Here is a 19,794-nt window from a genome sequence, read left to right on the forward strand (position 1 = left end):
TCCCTGCTGCAGTGTATACAAACCTGGTCAAGACCTACAGGAAACGTATGATCTCTGTAATTGCAAACAAAGGTTTCTGTACCAAATATTAAGTTCTGCTTTTCTGATGTATCAAATACTTATGTCATGCAATAAAATGCAAATTAATTACTTAAAAATCTTACAATGTGATTTTCTGGATTTTTGTTTTAGATTCCGACTCTCACAGTTGAAGTGTACCTATGATAAAAAATTACAGACCTCTACATGCTTTGTAAGTAGGAAAACCTGCAAAATTGGCAGTGTATCAAATACTTGTTCTCCCCACTGTACATACAGTGAGGGAAAAAAGTATTTGATCCCCTGCTGATTTTGTACGTTTGCCCACTGACAAAGAAATTATCAGTCTATAATTTTAATGGTAGGTTTATTTGAACAGTGAGAGACAGAATAACAACAAAAAAATCCTGAAAAGCGCATGTAAAAAAAATTATTAATTGATTTGCATTTTAATGAGGCAAAATGGTGGCAAAACCCTTGTTGGCAATCACAACGGTCAGACATTTCTTGTAGTTGGCCACCAGGTTTGCACACATCTCAGGAGGGATTTTGTCCCACTCCTCTTTGCAGATCTTTGCCAAGTCATTAAGGTTTCGAGGCTGACGTTTGGCAACTCGAACCTTCAGCTCCCTCCACAGATTTTCTATGGGATTAAGGTCTGGAGACTGGCTAGGCCACAAGATTTGACGCTACATGGCCCCATCCTTTTTCCCTTTGATGCGGTGAAGTTGTCCTGTCCCCTTAGCAGAAAACCCCCCCCAAAGCATAATGTTTCCACCTCCATGTTTGACGGTGGAGATGGTGTTCTTGGGTCATAGGCAGCATTCCTCCTCCTCCAAACACGGCGAGTTGAGTTGATGCCAAAGAGCTCCATTTTGGTCTCATCTGACCACAACACTTTCACCTAGTTCTCCTCTGAATCATTCAGATGTTCATTGGCAAACTTCAGACGGGCATGTATATGTGCTTTGTAAGTAGGAAAACTTGCAAAATCAGCAGTGTAGTGGCTCCCATATCTACAAACACAGGAATTTCTTTCCGTTGTATTTTTACCATAATGTTTGGGCCAGTTTGGTCTATTTTAACCTGTGGATATTATTGCGTTAAGGATGTTGTTTCCCCTAAGGGGCGTCCCTATTGTTGCTGGTTATTCCTTTCCCGCATTTCTAGTATTTTGGGGCATTCACTTCTCCAGTGGTTGGAGTCATGACAATAGAAGCAACCTTCATCTCCATCCCTATCCCTCTCTCTACCCCCGCGACCACGGCTGCGACCACCGAGCCTGCCATGACCACGGCCCCCAGGTTGAAAAGCTCCTGCAGTGTAAAACTGTTGCTGAGCTCCCTGTAAGCGACTATCAGTTTTGGTGGATTTATCTTTAATAGTTTCCATGCAATGCTGAGCTAGGATAGTAACTTCCGGTAGGGTTTTAGCCTGCCAACCTGGAGTAATCTGCTTGAGTAGCTCAGAGACCTTCTTTGGTAACCCACACACATATGCTGATACCATGGGGCTGTTAACCCCCTCCGCATCAAATGCCATTCCGGAGTACTTGAAAAATATGTTTCTCATCCTGCTCGAGAAACCATGGGCTTCTTCACCATCAGTCATAACACAGGATGAGTTTTTCCTAGCCACCGTACTTCTACATCTGTATTGCTTGCTGTTTGGAGTTTTAGGCAGGCTTACATCTGCTGATGTAAAAAGGGCTTTATACATAAAATGTGATTGATTGATGTAATTTAGGTCCAATCTACTCGAGTAGGGTAGCAGTGTAACACTACTGCTGTTAGGGCTTCTATTTTCCCTGGCAGGTTCTGTGGGATCTCCCAATCAGCGTCCCTAGTCAATTGGGTCCAGCAACTGAATCCTAAGCAATTCCGGACTAGATCTACAACATCTCCAGTTGTGCAGGAATAAATGTTTACAATGTTTGTACTTCAATGAGCTGGATGAGGAGGTGGAGGAAAATCTGAGGGACATTGCAATTTTAGGTGTTCCAGTGGAGGATACAAAACCACTGGAGTTGGGGGTTGAGGCTGTGTAGGGGGGAGCTGAGGGAGGGGTTGGTTTATCTGCGCCTTGTGGCTTTTTCCTAGCTTGATTTAATTATTGACGAAGGCTCTGATTAACGTGGCGATTATATTTGTCGTCTGAGGTGATTTTAAAATAAGCTGGATCAGCACCTTCAGCTGAACACTTAGAGGGTTTACCACCCATGATTTCTAATTGTTTTCTTAGTCCCATATTATTCTCTGGTAACCCATTATAAACACATACAACTTGATAACCCTCTCATGTGTGCAAACCGATTATATACACTACCTGTCAAAAGTTTGGACACACCTACTCATTCAAGGGTTTTTCTTTATTTTAAATATTTTTTTACATTGTAGAATAATAGTGAGGACATCAAAACTATGAAATAACACATATGGAATCATGTAGTAACCAAAAAAGTGTTAACCAAATCAAACTATATTTTATATTTCAAATAGCCACCCTTTGCCTTGATGACAGCTTTGCATACTCTTGGCATTCTCTCAACCAGCTTCACCTGGAACCAAGGCGCATTCTGCCGCTTCTGTGGCCAAGGAGAATATCGCCTGTGATGTTGATGAAAATCTGTGGCCGGACCAAAACAACAGACATGACTGATTTTGTTTTCACAATGGAGTATTTGTTTCTTGGCCACTCCTTCGTTGCCTGGGCGTTTGGGATCATTGTCATGCTGAAAGACCCAGCCACGTTTCATCTTCAATGCCCTTGCTGATGGAAGGAGGTTTTCACTCAAAATCTCACGATACATGGCCCCATTCATTCTTTCCTTTACACGGATCAGTCGTCCTGGTCCCTTTGCAGAAAAACAGCCCCAAAGCATGATGTTTCCACCCCCATGCTTCACAGTAGGTATGGTGTTCTTTGGATGCAACTCAGCATTCTTTGTCCTCCAAACACGACGAGTTGAGTTTTTACCAAAAAGTTCTATTTTGGTTTCATCTGACCATATGACATTCTCCCAATCCTCTTCTGGATCATCCAAATGCACTCTAGCAAACTTCAGACGGGCCTGGACATGTACTGGCTTAAGCAGGGGGACACATCTGGCACTGCAGGATTTGAGTCCCTGGCGGCGTAGTGTGTTACTGATGGTAGGTTTTGTTACTTTGGTCCCAGCTCTCTGCAGGTCATTCACTAGGTCCCCCCGTGTGGTTCTGGTTGAAAGCCCGTGTTGCCCAGCGACAGCCCCAAAACATCACTGCTCTAGAGGAGATCTGCATGGAGGAATGGGCCAAAATACCAGCAACAGTGTGTGAAAACCTTGTGAAGACTTACAGAAAACGTTTGACCTGTGTCATTGCCAACAAAGGGTATATAACAAAGTATTGAGAAACTTTTGTTATTGACCAAATACTTATTTTCCACCATAATTTGCAAATAAATTCATAAAAAATCCTACAATGTGATTTTCTGGATTTTTTTTCTCATTTTGTCTGTCATAGTTGACGTGTACCTATGATGAAAATTACAGGCCTCTCTCATCTTTTTAAGTGGGAGAACTTGCACAATTGGTGGCTGACTAAATACTTTTTTTCCCCACTGTAAGGTGTTCAGGAAATTAAGGAGATGGGCAGTGTTGTGTGGTCCAAGGGTGGCATGGCGGTGGAGGACCCCATTGTGGCTCATAGCTGCGCATGTGGTGACATTTACCCACGCTGGCCAGGTATCTCAATAATGACTCATTGACCAACGATGTTCCTTCCTCTCCTCTTAATTTTCGCTAAATTGAATCCAGCCTCTATGAATATGAGTTCCTGGGGGATGGGACTTGCATCCAACTCCATGTTTCTTTGAAATGACAGTAAATACTGTAATTGCTGTATAGTAAAGTTCACTGGCAACATCAATGAGTCTCTAATGTTTCAAGAGTCTAATACTAGTACATTACTTACTCACACATATTCGTACCGTTTATCCTTCACTCTTTGGGAATTTCTTTCAAATGGGACTCTGTAGATTTGCTTAATCCGGAGATGGTGTTTCTTAAGGATACGATCTATGGTTGATAAGCTCACTCTGATGTTATGGACGATTATTATTTTAGTTTCATTTTTCATTTTTTTTGTACTGATGTTAGATGAAAAAATATATAAAAAATAACTCCCCAACGGGCTCAGGAGGCGAAGGTGGAGTCATGCGTCCTCGTCCTAAAACACACAACACTAATATATCTTGATTAAATAAATATTCAACCTCTGAGTCAATACATGTTAGAAACACCTTTGGTAGCGATTACAGCTGTGAGTCTTTCTGGGTAAGTCTCTAAGAGCTTTCTACACCTGGATTGTGCAACATTTTCCCATTATTATTTTCAAAATTCTTCAAGCTCTGTAAATTTGGTTGTTGATCATTGCTAGACAACCACTTGCATGTCTTGCCATATTTTCAAGCAGATTTAAGTCAGAACTGTTACTAGGCCACTCAGGAAAATTCACTGCCTTCTTGGTAAGCAACTCCAGTGTAGATTTGGCCTTGTGTTTTAGGTTATTGTCCTGCTGAAAGGTGAATTCATCTTCCAGTGTCTTGTGGAAAGAAGACTGAACCAGGTTTTCCTCTAGGATTTTGCCTGTGCTTAGCTCCATTCCATTTATTTTTTATCCTGAAAAACTCCCAAGTCCTTAACGTTTACAAACATATCAATAACATGACTTTGTAGTAAGGACAAAAAGTGAATTGCTTTGCCACATTTTTTGCAGTATTACTTTAGTGCCTTGTTGCAAACAGGGTGCATGTTTTGGAATATTCTTTTCACTTTGTCAATTAGGTTAGTATTGTGGAGTAACTACAATGTTGTTGATCCATCCTCAGTTTTCTCCTATCACAGCCATTAAACTCCGTAACTGTTTTAAAGTCACCATTGGCCTCATGGTGAAATCCCTGAGCGGTTTCCTCCCTCTCCGTCAGCTGAGTTAGGAATCTTTGTAATGACTGGGTGTATTGATACACCATCCAAAGTGTAATTAATAACTTCACCATGCTCAAAGTGATATTCAATGTCTGCTGTTTATATTTTTACCCATCTACCAATAGGTGCACTTATTTGCAAGGCATTGGAAAACCTCCCTGGTCTTTGTGGTTGAATCTGTGTTGAAAATTCACTGCTCGACTGAGGGACCTTACAGATAATTGTATGTGTGGGGTACAGAGATGAGGTAGTCATTCATGTTAAATACTGTTATTGCACACAGAGTGAGTCCATGCAACTTATTATGTGACTTGTTAAGCACATTTTTTGTCCTGAACTTGACATAAGAAAGGGGTTGAATACTTACTGACCCAAAACATTTCAGCTTTTCATTTTTTATTAATTTGTAAAAAATTCGAAAAACATATTTCAACTTTGACATTACGGGGTATTGTGTGTAAGCCAATGATCAAAAATCTGATTTTAATCCATTTTAAATTCAGGCTGTAATAGAACAGAATGTGGGAAAAACTCAAGTGGTGTGAATACGTTCTGAAGGCACTGTATCAGCAAAGAATAACAAAAAACAGAGATCACCCAAAAGTAAATATTAGACACTGTTAAAACATTAGCGCGGAGAAAAGCACCAGGAATGGACGGCTTTCCGATAGAGTTCTATTTAACATTTTGGGACAAAATAGCGCCCCTATTTACACAAATGACAACACACCTCACTCAATTCAGTGCTTCCTAGTTCCATGCATCAAACAGTTATTTCAGTTAGATTAAAATCTGGAAAATCTGGAGAGTCCCCTGCTGATTACAGACCCATAAATTTAATAAATTGTGACGATAAAACAAAGCTCATAAGCAATAGAATGGCAAAAGTCTTACCAGACTTCTTGATAAATATGACTCAAACAGGGTTTATTAAAAATAGACACTTCCAAACAAATACAAGAACATGTTTCAGTTTAATACAATACGCTAAAAAACAAGATATAGATTTATCAATAAAGGCTGTTGATGCTGAAAAGGCTTTTGAGGGTCTTGAATGGCATTTCTATTCAAAACTTTGGAAGCTTTTAACTTTCCAGCTGAAATAATAAATGTTAAAAAAATATTATATAAATGTCCCAAAACAAAAATAGACACAAATAAGACATTATCTGATGAAATTGCTTTAGAAAGGGGCACAAGACAGGGACGTCCTCTCTCCCCCTCCTGTTTGCACTGGCAATTGAACCGTTTGCAGAAAGAATTAGACAAGACCCAAACGTAACAGGTATCAGTATTAGTAAACATGAACATAAACTAAACTTATTTGTAGATGATCTCCTGATATACTTGAACAATATTGAAAACTCCAAGCCCCCCTTGCTAAAAATATTTTCTGAATACTCTAAAATCTCAGGCTATAAAATGAACCTGGAAAAAATGAAATAATGACAATAGTAAAAATAAAAAGAATAACTAATGATCTACAGCAATCCTTTAAGTGGACCACAAAAAAATATCAAATACTTATGATGCTTAATAAGTGACAACAAACAACAAATATATAAAGATAACTTTTCCCATTACTCAACAATATGAATCTAATGAAATGGAACAATCTTCCAATAAATCTTTCAGGTAGAATAAACCTCTTCAGAATGGCATGGCTCCCAATGTTTTTATATTTATTCTCGGCAATAACAATTATCCCACCGAAGACATTCTTTACAAAAGTATACTCGGTCATAAAATACTTTATATGGGGGGAAAAACTCATAGAATAAAAAGGAGGGTGTGGGGTGGTTTTAACCTTCCAGACTTGGAATTGTATCAACTCGCCACCCAGGGCTTCTACTTGCGACATACACTGTGTACAAAACATTAAGGACACCTTCCTAATATTGAGTTACAGTCTACTGTATGTCATGGAAAGAGCAGGTGTCCTTAATGTTTGTACACTCAGTCAGTGGTGACCCGTCATTCATGGCAGGTGGAGCATGTTTTGCATGTTATTTTGCCATTGTCACATATCAGTTTGCGAACAATGTAAGAAAAAATACATATATAAAGTTAATAAAGCCGCATGCAAACATGGTCTCTTTTTTGCTTTTTTGAGTAAGGCAGCTCCAAATGCAGGTGTTTCAGCCTGGGAAATCTCAGGAGTTCCCAGTTCAAGACAACTGGGAACTTGGGAAAAAACGAGATCCGACTGGGAAAATACGTTTTGAACGGTCATCCAACTCGTAATTCCAAGTCGGGAACTCAAGCCTCTTTCTAGAGCTCCGACCTGAAGATCACTGACGTCATGATGCGACCTTGTTTTTTTCAGAGTTCCCAGTTGTCTTGAAAGTACCATCAATCTGGAGAATGACAGACTTTAATGACAAAGTTTGATGACAAAATTTGCCCACCTTCCTGTTCAAGTGAGCACAGCACAACAAGGTGAGTCCAAAAATGTATTGTATGCTGCTCCATAAATGATGTAGTATGCCAGAGAGATATGTATACTGTAGCTAAGAAAGTAATACTAAGTGTATGTAAGCTGTTAGTAGCCCATGTGCCTCACCCTAATAATCTGGTCCCTTTCCCCCTCATAATTTAGCCTACTGTTCTGACTTGGTGGTGCACATGTAGCCTATAGCCTGTTTTAGATAATTGTCATCATCGAATATTATAAGAGCTTTCATTGTCTGCTTATATGCCCCCTTTATTTATCCTACGGTTCTGACTTGGTGTACAGGGAGAATAATGTAAGAACGGCCCATGTTCTGAATTCTGTCGCTGTACATTTCAAAAATGCTGAACAAATAGTTATATTGACTACATCCATCCGTCTTGATTTTATTTTATTTGGATCTCTTTTAGTGCTCATTTGGACTAATCTTCCAAGAGTCCTTAAACATGAAAACACAATTTATAATACAATCACATTTTCACATATAACACACTGTTACAAACAACAGTATCAAGGCTCAGGATAAGTCCCAGATGCAGACAGTTCGAAATAGCAAAACGTTTATTTACAAAAACAGGGGGCAGGCAAACGACAGTTCAGGGGCAGGCAGAGGTCAGTAATCCAGAGCAGAGTCCGAAAGGTACAGAAACAGTAGGCAGGCTCAGGGTCGGGGCAGGCAGAGGTCGGTAATCCAGAACAGTGTCACAAGGTACAGAATGGCAGGCAGGCTCAGGGTCAGGGCAGGCAGAATGGTCCAAACCAGGAAAAACTGTAAAAAAAAAAAAAAAAAAGGGACTAGAGCAAAACAGGAGTACGGGAAAAATGCGGGTAAGCTTGACAAAACAAGACAAACTGGCAACAGACAAACGGAGACCACTGGTATAAATACAGAGGGGATAATGGGGACAAATGGGAGACACCTGGTGGGGTGTGGAGACAAGCACAAGACAGGTGAAACCGATCAGGGTGTGACAGAGATAATACACTGACATATTAACATCGCTCAATAATGTCTTAATCGAAATTACGGGTTGCCTTTTATCCACTCATCGTTCCCTTACAGTGAGGGAAAAAATTATTTAATCCCCTGCTGATTTTGTACGTTTGCCCACTAACAAAGAAATGGTCAGTCTATAATTTTAATGGTATGTTTATTTGAACAGTGAGAGAGAATAACAACAACAAAATCCTGAAAAACGCATGTCAAAAATGTTATAAATTGATATGCATTTTAATGAGGGAAATAAGTATTTGACCCCCTCTCAATCAGAAAGATTTCTGGCTCCCAGGTGTCTTTTATACAGGTAACGAGCTGAGATTAGGAGCACACTCTTAAAGGGAGTGCTCCTAATCTCATCTTGTTACCTGTATAAAAGACACCTGTCCACAGAAGCAATCAATCAATCAGATACCAAACTCTCCACCATGGCCAAGACAAAGAGCTCTCCAAGGATGTCAGGGACAAGATTGTAGACCTACACAAGGCTGGAAAGGCACCACAAGACCATCGCCAAGCAGCTTGGTGAGAAGGTGACAACAGTTGGTGCGATTATTCGCAAATGGAAGAAACACAAAAGAACTGTCAATCTCCCTCGGCCTGGGGCTCCATGCAAGATCTCACCTCGTGGAGTTGCAATGATCGTGAGAACGGTGAGGAATCAGCCCAGAACTACACAGGAGGATCTTGTCAATAATCTCAAGACACCTGGGACCATAGTCACCAAGAAAACAATTGGTAACACACTACGCCGTGAAGGACTGAAATCCTGCAGCGCCCGCAAGGTCCCCCTGCTCAAGAAAGCACATATACATGCCCGTCTGAAGTTTGCCAATGAACATCTGAATGATTCAGAGGAGAACTGGGTGAAAGTGTTGTGGTCAGATGAGACCAAAATCGAGCTCTTTGGCATCAACTCAACTCGCCGTGTTTGGAGGAGGAGGAATGCTTCCTATGACCCCAAGAACACCATCCCCACTGTCAAACATGGATGTGAAAACATTATGCTTTGGGGGTGTTTTTCTGCTAAGGGGACAGGACAACTTCACCGCATCAAAGGGATGATGGACGGGGCCATGTACCGTCAAATCTTGGGTGAGAACCTCCTTCCCTCAGCCAGGGCATTGAAAATGGGTCGTGGATGGCTATTCCAGCATGACAATGACCCAAAACACACGGCCAAGGCAACAAAGGACTGGCTCAAGAAGCACATTAAGGTCCTGGAGTGGCCTAGTCAGTCTCCAGACCTTAGTCCCATAGAAAATCTGTGGAGGGAGCTGAAGGTTCGAGTTGCCAAACGTCAGGCTCGAAACCTTAATGACTTGGAGAAGATCTGCAAAGAGGAGTGGGACAAAATTCCTCTTGAGATGTGTGCAAACCTGGTGGCCAACTACAAGAAACGTCTGACCTCTGTGATTGCCAACAAGGGTTTTGCCACCAAGTACTGAGTCATGTTTTGCAGAGGGGTCAAATACTTATTTCCCTCATTAAAATGCTAATCAATTGATAACATTTTTGACATGCTTTTTTCTGGATTTTTGTTGTTGTTATTCTGTCTCTCACTGTTCAAATAAACCTACCATTAAAATTATAGACTGATCATTTCTTTGTCAGTGGGCAAACATACAAAATCAGCAGGGGATCAAATACTTTTTTCCCTCACTGTATGCCATAGTTTGTACATCTCAATTGTCAGTAGAAACCACATTTGTTTAAGCAAGTCAGCCATATCAGCTATGTTTTTTTTAAAGGCAGTAAATGAGGCTGAATGAACTGTTTCGCTGCCAGACAAGGCTCCGCTGATAGCCAGGTGTAGCGGTGGTAAGGATTCCCTCCATGGTGCTGAAAGCATCCTGTCGGGCTGTATCACCGCCTGGTACGCCAACTGCACCGTCTGCAACCGCAGGGCTCTCCAGAGGGTGGTGTGGTCTGCCGAACGCATTACCGGGGGCAAACTACCCACCCTCCAGGACACCTAGAGCACCCGATGTCACAGGAAGGCCAAAAAGATCATCAAGTACATCAACAGCCATTGCCTGTTCACCCCGCTATCATCCAGAAGGTGAGGTCAGTACAGGTGCATCAAAGCTGGGACAGAGAGAATGAAAAACAGCTTCTATCTCAAGGTAATCAGGCTGTTAAATTGCCATCACTAGCACATTAGAGGATGCTGCTGCCTATTGACATCACTGGCCACTTTAAGAAATGGAACACTAGTCACTTTAATAATGTTTACATATCTTGCATTACTCTCATATGTATATACTGTATTCTATAATATTCTACTCTATCATTGTCCATGCCGCTCTGTCATTGCTCGTCCATATATGTTTAATTCCATTCCATACTTAGATTTGTGTGTATTGGGTATATGTTGTGAAATTGATAGATATTACTTGTTAGATATTACTGCACTGTCGGAACTAGAAGCACAAGCATTTCGCTACACCCGCAATAACATCTGCTAAACACGTGTATGTGACAAATAAAATTTGATTTCATTTGTAAAGAAAGCTCTGCTGTTGGGACAGCTTAATGTAGGCCCTAACAGTTTGTGGGCACCGTTTGTCACAGTTATAGTGCAATTAATGTATTGTTTAGTGTTGTGTTGTGTATTGGCTTTGCTGGCATGCATCAACAAAATATATATATTTTTTGCCCCACCAAGATTTACATGCTAAAATCGACACTGCACCCAGTGTATAGTAAAATGCACTAAAGAGCAACAATGGGTACATATTGAAGATACACATGGCCATCCCCAGAATCTTTTCACTTATCTATTTTCAAAGGATAAAGCTAAGAACATTAACAACATCATAGTTAAGAACACTGTAACAATATGGAAGAAATTTTAACGTATTTACAAGAACCAATATCACTCCCTAAAAACAAAACCCTATGGAACAATCCTTGGATAGTTATTCAGAAGTCACCCATAAATTGGTCCACATGGAAAACTAAAGCCATAGAAACCATAAATGACTTGGTAATAGGAAATACAGTTATTTCCTTGACAGAATTAAAAAGCAATTTTGGACTGACCAATGGAGATATTTTCAAATACATGCAATTTATAAGTTTCTTATCAAGACATTTCTATTTGAAATCTTTGGACATCAGAGTAATCTTGAGGGAATCCTGTTTGAGTCAGAAAAGGATATTCATATGAAAGGTAAGATATACAAAACCTTGGAGAGAGCCGATCCAACTGACATTCTCTTAGAAAAAACATAAACTATTGGAACCAAGACTTAAAAAGAACTGATACTGGCACAAGACTGAGGGGATGTTGGAACGTAACTAACTAAATTACAGTTAACTAAAATGTATGCTTAATCCAGTATAAACTAATGTATGGAATGTATTACACGAGACAAAATTCACAAATTCTACAGCACAATGGCAGAGTCATGACTCATGTCTTAAATGTAAAACTAACAATGACTCAATAATCCATGCCTCCTGGGAATGCTATAAAGTCCTACAATTATGGGCAGAGTTAGAAAGTTGGCTGTCGGAAGTATTACAATGTAAATGTACTTTTAATCTGTCTGTCTGCATATTTCAAGACATGGCATATGAGGGTGCAGTGAGATACAAAATGGGTTGGAAGATACTTTTCTCATCAATCATCTTGAAAAAACGTATACTTAAAAACTGGAAATCAACCAATCCTCTGTCATTAACACAATGGAAAGATAAAATGCTTTATTATCTAAATATTGAAAGTGTGTGGGAGAAGGAGTGAAACAAAATGGTGCAGTTTGAGGCCATGTGGCAGAGAGTGATGTGGACATGGAGTGTGAGCAGGTGGGTCTGGGCGGGTGTTTTTGTGACTGAATACATGTGACTGTGTGGGGCGTGTCATGTTATGACTGAGCAATCTTTCCCTCCTACCTCAAAACCTTCAATTAACATTATTCTATAGTAGGCCTACCAAAACCAGTCTACTAAAGTGTCTACAAAACTAAATACTGTATATTGTTTTTTTTGTAAGATTATTTATTATTATTTTTACAATACAACACATACACGTATAATAATAATAATCTCACTTCAGTAGGCGTACCAAAACCAGTCTACTAAAGAATAATGTTCATTGAAGGTTTTGAGGGAGGAGGGAAAGATTGCTGAGTCATAACATGACGCGCGCCACACGGTCATGTGTGTTCAGTCAACGTGAAGTCTGCAAACTAGGATATGTTGCACACTCAAACAGTGGATGCGTGGCTAGCGGATTGAATTGACCGTTTCTCACTAACTTTATAAGGAAGTGATTCAATCAAGGGAAAATATATATTTAGGTGTAATTTCTATTCTGAATTAAATAGGCATTGCATTGGGGTAACAACCTTGACATTTCTATTCGGCGCGTGGGACATTGTATCAGCGGCACATTTTATTAGCTTGCTAGATAGCAAGAGATGTGTGAAGGCCTCCTTTATTTTTGTGTAGCTAGCTAATAAATACCAGCGTTGCAGTTTAAATAGCAAAATAAGTGTTAGTTTGGCTCGAGTTTTGTTGAAAATAACTAGCTACATCGCTGAACTTGGCTAAATAACGTTAGCTAGCGAGCAAAATTAATAGCTAACGGTAGCTAAACAAAAGAGTACGCGCCAGTCTCGCTGTTGGTGCCGAACGCTTGTGCTATGGGCTTGCTGTCACAAGGGTCACCGCTCAACTGGGAAGAAACCAAAAAGTATGCAGACCATGTCAGGAAGCATGGCATCGTTCAGTTTCTCAACATCTATAACAAGGTGAAAGAACGACAGAAGGATGTTTTGTTATGGGGCGATGAGGTAAGGCTGCCATATAACAGTAGCTGAACCTTTACATAAACGTGATTTTTGCATTACATGTGATCTCACAATAATGTAAGTGAGTGCTCTATCACCAGTGAAGTTGCAACTATATTGACAACGTGCCAACTTGATTGTGATGATGAAACGCGTGTAACCGATTTACAGCAACAGTGTAACTAGTGTTGATATCAGTCACATCCGGGCGTCAGGATAGTAGTGCAGGTGCATGCAATACAGTAGTTCATACAAATGGTAATCATACAAATATTTCCAGTAATCACACAAATGGATGCTCTGATGTTTATTCTGTCTATAAACATTGAACCCATTCAAAGCAGCTGACCATTGCATAACTGTCTTTTGATTTAGACAACTTTGTTCAGTAACTTATGTATTATTCAGTTACTTAGGCCATGGAACCATTTGTATGAATACTTGTCTTGAGAAAATGGAGAGGTTTTGTTCTCTATAAAATTGTTTACATTTCAATACGAAGGTGTTCCAAATGTCTGTAATCTAAAAAGGGTTTGGTAACTAAGTGCTTAACTGAATAAAAATGCTTATTTGTCATAACATGGTTTGCACCTATTGAGACATTTCTTTTTTAGATATTTCTTTATATCTGTATGTAGTCTGTTATTTCTGTCTGTGTTGCCTTCAGTGTGCCTCAGCTTGATCACAACACTTTGATTTCAAACAGTGGAATGTTGTTGTTGTTATAGATCAATCCCTCTTTTAGACAGGAGAATTACAGGGTAGTAGAGTCAAAGTCAAGGAAACATAATTGATGAATTGGAATGGATGTGATGGCGTCCCGTTTTGATCTTGGGAAGTATGGCTCCAGGCTTTGGGTCTACACAGAGTGACGCACATGGGAAAGAAAGGTGGTAGTGTTTGTAGAAGAGGTCTGCTCCACTCTGGTCAAATTATCAAAAAGAAAAGTTTAGCCTCATGGCTGATAATCTTGTATCATCATTGGAGAATAGAAAGGTTTGAGATTATGGCACACCAGGGCCTAAAATAAATGTTTTGGTCCACCAGCCACTGTGGCAGGTAGATGACGAAAATCTACCATCCACTCAGATCTTTTACCAGCCAAATTTTATTTTTCACCATAATTATATAAAATATTGTTTTTTAACGGATGACCAGGCTTTATAATGTTTCTAAAACAATAAATATATTAGTAAGAAGTAATGTGGTATATTGCTCAATTCCATTACATTTTTTGTGACCGGAGACTTTTAACCAAAATATCAGAGACAAAATGTTCAGCTGCCCCTTTAAGGGCAGGAGGTTACCGTGGGAACGGGGCCACTCAAGTCTGTCATGTGTCTGTGTGTGTGAGATTTGGGATCTGAGTAGGGCTTCTCTTCGTTATCAGTTGAAGCAACAGACCCAAAGTAACATTGAAAAACAACCAAGCTTCTGAACAAAACAATGTAAATAGCCAAGTTTCACTTTGTGAACTTTTGAGTTCATTAGACCAATTTTTATGCCTGTGCGCAACGCCTTCAAAAATGAGTCTATCAGCACTTCTCCACTCAGTGCACACAGCTCCCCTACCAGGCAGTGTTACTGCGCCAGTTGGGATATAGGATTCACATTTCTCTGTTTGATTAGCAGCTATGAAACAAAACAGCAGAAATACTTTGAAAACAGCTACTGCAGCATTTTTCTAACGCTAACTCGCACCTGCTCATACTTTACTTTTGACAATTTTTCTTCACGAATGTAATACTTGGGTCTAAACCTGAATGTTGATTGGTTAAAAGCGCATTCCAGCCGGTGTCTATTCCACAAGTTACCACCAGCGAAATCTATGATGTTAAAATGCCCATTTACTCTGTTCCATCTGACTGCGCAATCTACTGTCTCATCAGCCCAGCCAGGCAAGTTATGAACTTGATCTCCACTATAAAAAGCATCTAGACATTATCTTACATTTCTTTTAGACTAACATTTAGTTATCAGCTGAGATTTGTATAAACCTTGCTGTCTGTCTCTCCGACATTTGCAACATTGTTTCAATATTCAAATTAGATCTCCAGCTGTCCTATAGTAATGAACGTGTAGGAGTCAGGACGAGACTGATAGACAGGCAGGCAGCGTTTCTCAGCCAGTCAAAATCATGAATCAGCTGGCATCATTTTTATTGATTATATACAGTACCAGTCAAAAGTTTGGACACACCTACTCATTCCAGGGTTTTTCTTTATTTAGACTATTTTCTACATTGTACAATAATAGTGAAGACATCAAAACTATGAAATAACACATATGGAATCATGTAGTAACCAAAAAAGTGTTAAACAAATCTAAATATATTTGAGATTCTTCAAAGTAGCCACCCTTTGCCTTGATGACAGCTTTGCACACTCTTGACATTCTCTCAACCAGCTTCATGAGGTAGTCACCTGGAATGCATTTCAATGAACAGGTGTGCCTTGTTAAAAGTTCATTTGTGGAATTTCTTTCCTTCTTAATGCGTTTGGGCCAATCAGTTGTGTTGTGACAAGGTAGGGGTGGTATACAGAAGATAGCCCTATTTGGTAAAAGACCAAGTCCATATTATGGCAAGAACAGCTGAAATAAGCAAAGAGAAACGACAGTCCATCATTACTTTAAGACATGAAGGTCAGTCAATACAGAACATTTCAAGAACTTTGAAAGTTTCTTCAAGTGCAGTTCAAAAACCATCAAGCGCTATGATGAAACTGGCTCTCATGAGGACCGCCACAGGAAAGGAAGACCCAAAGTTACCTGTGCTGCAGAGGATGAGTTCATTAGAGTTAACTGCACCTCAGATTGCAGCCCAAATAAATGCTTCACAGAGTAACAGACACATCTCAACATCAATTGTTAAGAGGAGACTGCGTGAATCAGGCATTCATGGTCGAATTGCTGCAAAGAAACCACTACTAAAGGACACCAATAACAAGAGACTTGCTTGGGCCAAGAAACACGAGCAATAGAAACCGTGAAGCACGAAGGAGGAGGTGTGGGGTTGCTTTGCTGGTGACACTGTCAGGGATTTATTTAGAATTCAAGGCACACTTAACCAGCTTGGCTACCACAGCATTCTGCAGCGATACACCATCCCATCTGCTTTGGGCTTAATGGGACTATCATTTGTTTTTCAACAGGACAATGACCCAAAACACACCTCCAGGCTGTGTAAGGGCTATTTGACCAAGGAGAGTGATGGAGTGCTGCATCAGATGACCTGGCCTCCACAATCACCCGACCTCAACCCAATTGAGATGGTTTGGGATGAGTTGGACCGCAGAGTGAAGGAAAAGCAGCCAACAAGTGCTCAGCATATGTGGGAACTCCTTCAAGACAGTCGGAAAAGCATTCCTCATGAAGCTGGTTGAGAGAATGCCAAGAGTGTGCAAAGCTGTCATCAAGGCAAAGGGTGGCTACTTTGAAGAATATCAAATATAAAATATATTTTGATTTGTTTAACAATTGTTTGGGTTACTACGTGATTCCATATGTGTTATTTCATACTTTGATGTCTTCACTATTATTCTACAATGTAGAAAATAGTAAAAAAAATAAAGAAAAACCCTTGAATGAGTAGGTGTGTCCAAATGTTTGACGGGTACTGTGTATATATATATATATCTATCTATCAGTGGGGAGAACAAGTCTTTGATACACTGCCGATTTTGCAGGTTTTCCTACTTACAAAGCATGTAGAGGTCTGTAATTTTTATCATAGGTACACTTCAACTGTGAGAGACGGACTCTAAAACAAAAATCCAGAAAATCACATTGTATGATATTTAAGTAATTAATTTGCATTTTATTGCATGACGTAAGTATTTGATCACCTACCAACCAGTAAGAATTCCGACTCTCACAGACCTGTTAGTTTTTCTTGAAGAAGTCCTCCTGTTCTCCACTCATTACCTGTATTAAATGCACCTGTTTGAACTCGTTACCTGTATAAAAGACACCTGTCCACACACTCAATCAAACAGACTCCAACCTCTCCACAATGGCCAAGACCAGAGAGCTGTGTAAGGACATCAGGGATAAAATTGTAGACCTGCACAAGGCTGGGATGGGCTACAGGACAATAGGCAAGCAGCTTGGTGAGAAGGCAACAACTGTTGGCGCAATTATTAGAAAATGGAAGAAGTTCAAGATGACGGTCAATCACCCTCGGTCTGGGGCTCCATGCAAGATCTCACCTCGTGGGGCATCAATGATCATGAAGAAGGTGAGGGATCAGCCTTGAACTACACGGCAGGACCTGGTCAATGACCTGAAGAGAGCTGGGACCACAGTCTCAAAGAAAACCATTAGTAACACACTACGCCGTCATGGATTAAAATCCTGCAGTGCATGCAAAGTCCCCCTGCTCAAGCCAGCGCATGTCCAGGCCCGTCTGGTTTGCCAATGACCATCTGGATGATCCAGAGGAGGAATGGGAGAAGGTCATGTGGTCTGATGAGACAAAAATAGAGCTTTTTGGTCTAAACTCCACTCGCCGTGTTTGGAGGAAGAAGAAGGATGAGTACAACCCCAAGAACACCATCCCAACTGTGAAGCATGGAGGTGGAAACATCATTCTTTGGGGATGCTTTTCTGCAAAGGGGACAGGACGACTGCACCGTATTGAGGGGAGGATGGATGGGGCCATGTATCGTGAGATCTTGGCCAACAACCTCCTTCCCTCAGTAAGAGCATTGAAGATGGGTCGTGGCTGGGTCTTCCAGCATGACAACGACCCCAAACACACAGCCAGGGCAACTAAGGAGTGGTTCCGTAAGAAGCATCTCAAGGTCCTGGAGTGGCCTAGCCAGTCTCCAGACCTGAACCCAATAGAAAATCTTTGGAGGGAGCTGAAAGTCCGTATTGCCCAGCGACAGCCCCGAAACCTGAAGGATCTGGAGAAGGTCTGTATGGAGGAGTGGGCCAAAATCCCTGCTGCAGTGTATACAAACCTGGTCAAGACCTACAGGAAACGTATGATCTCTGTAATTGCAAACAAAGGTTTCTGTACCAAATATTAAGTTCTGCTTTTCTGATGTATCAAATACTTATGTCATGCAAATTAATTACTTAAATATCATACAATGTGATTTTCTGGATTTTTGTTTTAGATTCCGTCTCTCACAGTTGAAGTGTACCTATGATAAAAATTACAGACCTCTACATGCTTTGTAAGTAGGAAAACCTGCAAAATCGGCAGTGTATCAAATACTTGTTCTCCCCACTGTATATAAGAAATCTCAATTAAAAAAGGTAATTAGAAACTAAGTGCACCTAGTTTGCATTCTTTCCGGCTTCAGTTTGAAGTTATTGTGTTAGCTGTGTTGCTGGCTAGCTCCTCTGAACAACAGTGTCCTGACAAGGGAGCACATTTTCTATGCCAGGCAAAATCACACCTCATTTGCTGTATGTATCCAAATAAATGTCACTAGAAAACAGCTTGCGCAAATGCAGCTGCTGTTGTTATTCTGTCTGCACTGTTTGACGTGACTGTAAGTTAGCCATAGTTGGCTAGCTAGCAAGCAAGGGATAAGCACGTTGCCAGCCAGTATGGCAATGGAACATTCAGAACGAACGGCTGAGTGGCGCCCATATATATATAGAACAAAAAGACTGAACGACTGGGTCGCATCTCTGGCAACCGAACCAATAGAACGAACGACCAGCCGGCTTGGTTAGCAACCCTATATTTGTGTCGGGACTATATCTTGTGGAAGGATGAAATAGTATGAATAAATTCATCAAATTAACATTTTTAATAAATGTCAATCATCATTTGAATATGTTGGTAACCCATTGTATAAAAGTGATAATGTCCTCGAAGCCAGTGTTTGCAAGAGACAGTGCCTTCGGAAAGTATTCAGACCACTTGACTTTTTCCACATTTTGTTACCTTACAGCCTTATTCTAAAATTGATTAAATTGTTTTTTCCCCCTCATTAATCTACACAATACCCCATAATGACAAAGCAAAAACTGGTTTTTAGGAATGTTTGCAAATGTATTAAAAATAAAAAACGGAAATATTACATTTACATAAGTATTCAGAAACGTTACTAAGTACTTTGTTGAAGCACCTTTGGCAGTGATTACAGCATCGAGTCTTCTTGGGTATGACGCTACGAACTTGGACACCTGTATTTGTGGAGTTTCTCCCATTCTTCTCTGCAGATCCCCTCAAGCTCTGTCAGGTTGGATGGGGAGTGTTGCTGCACAGCTATTTTCAGGTCTCTCCAGAGATGTTCAATCTGGTTCAAGTCCGGGCTCTGGCTGGGCCACTCAAGGACATTACATTTACATTTTAGTCATTTAGCAGACGCTCTTATCCAGAGCAATTAGGGTTAAGTGCCTTGCTCAAGGGCACATCGACAGATTTTTCACCTAGTCGGCTTGGGGATTAGAACCAGCGACCTTTCGGTTACTGGCACAACGCTCTTAACCACTAAGCTACCTGCCGCCCCACATTCAGAGACTTGTCCCTGAAGCCACTCCTGCGTTGTCTTGGCTGTGTGCTTAGGGTCGTTGTTCT

General features: G+C 40.5%; 1 protein-coding gene across 1 annotated transcript in view; it reads left to right on the forward strand.

Moving 5' to 3' along the window:
* The first annotated feature begins 12,619 nt into the window (after positions 1–12,619).
* LOC121575122 (glutamate--cysteine ligase catalytic subunit) overlaps positions 12,620–19,794 on the forward strand; it is a 31,453-nt gene continuing 24,278 nt past the window's right edge. Inside the window, exon 1 of the mRNA XM_041887999.2 lies at positions 12,620–13,256. Within this exon, the coding sequence (XP_041743933.1) occupies positions 13,107–13,256 (150 nt within the window). The 5' untranslated portion in view covers positions 12,620–13,106. The remainder of the gene's footprint in view (positions 13,257–19,794) is intronic.

Source organism: Coregonus clupeaformis, chromosome 1 (assembly GCF_020615455.1).
Source record: "Coregonus clupeaformis isolate EN_2021a chromosome 1, ASM2061545v1, whole genome shotgun sequence".
Lineage (NCBI taxonomy): Eukaryota > Metazoa > Chordata > Actinopteri > Salmoniformes > Salmonidae > Coregonus > Coregonus clupeaformis.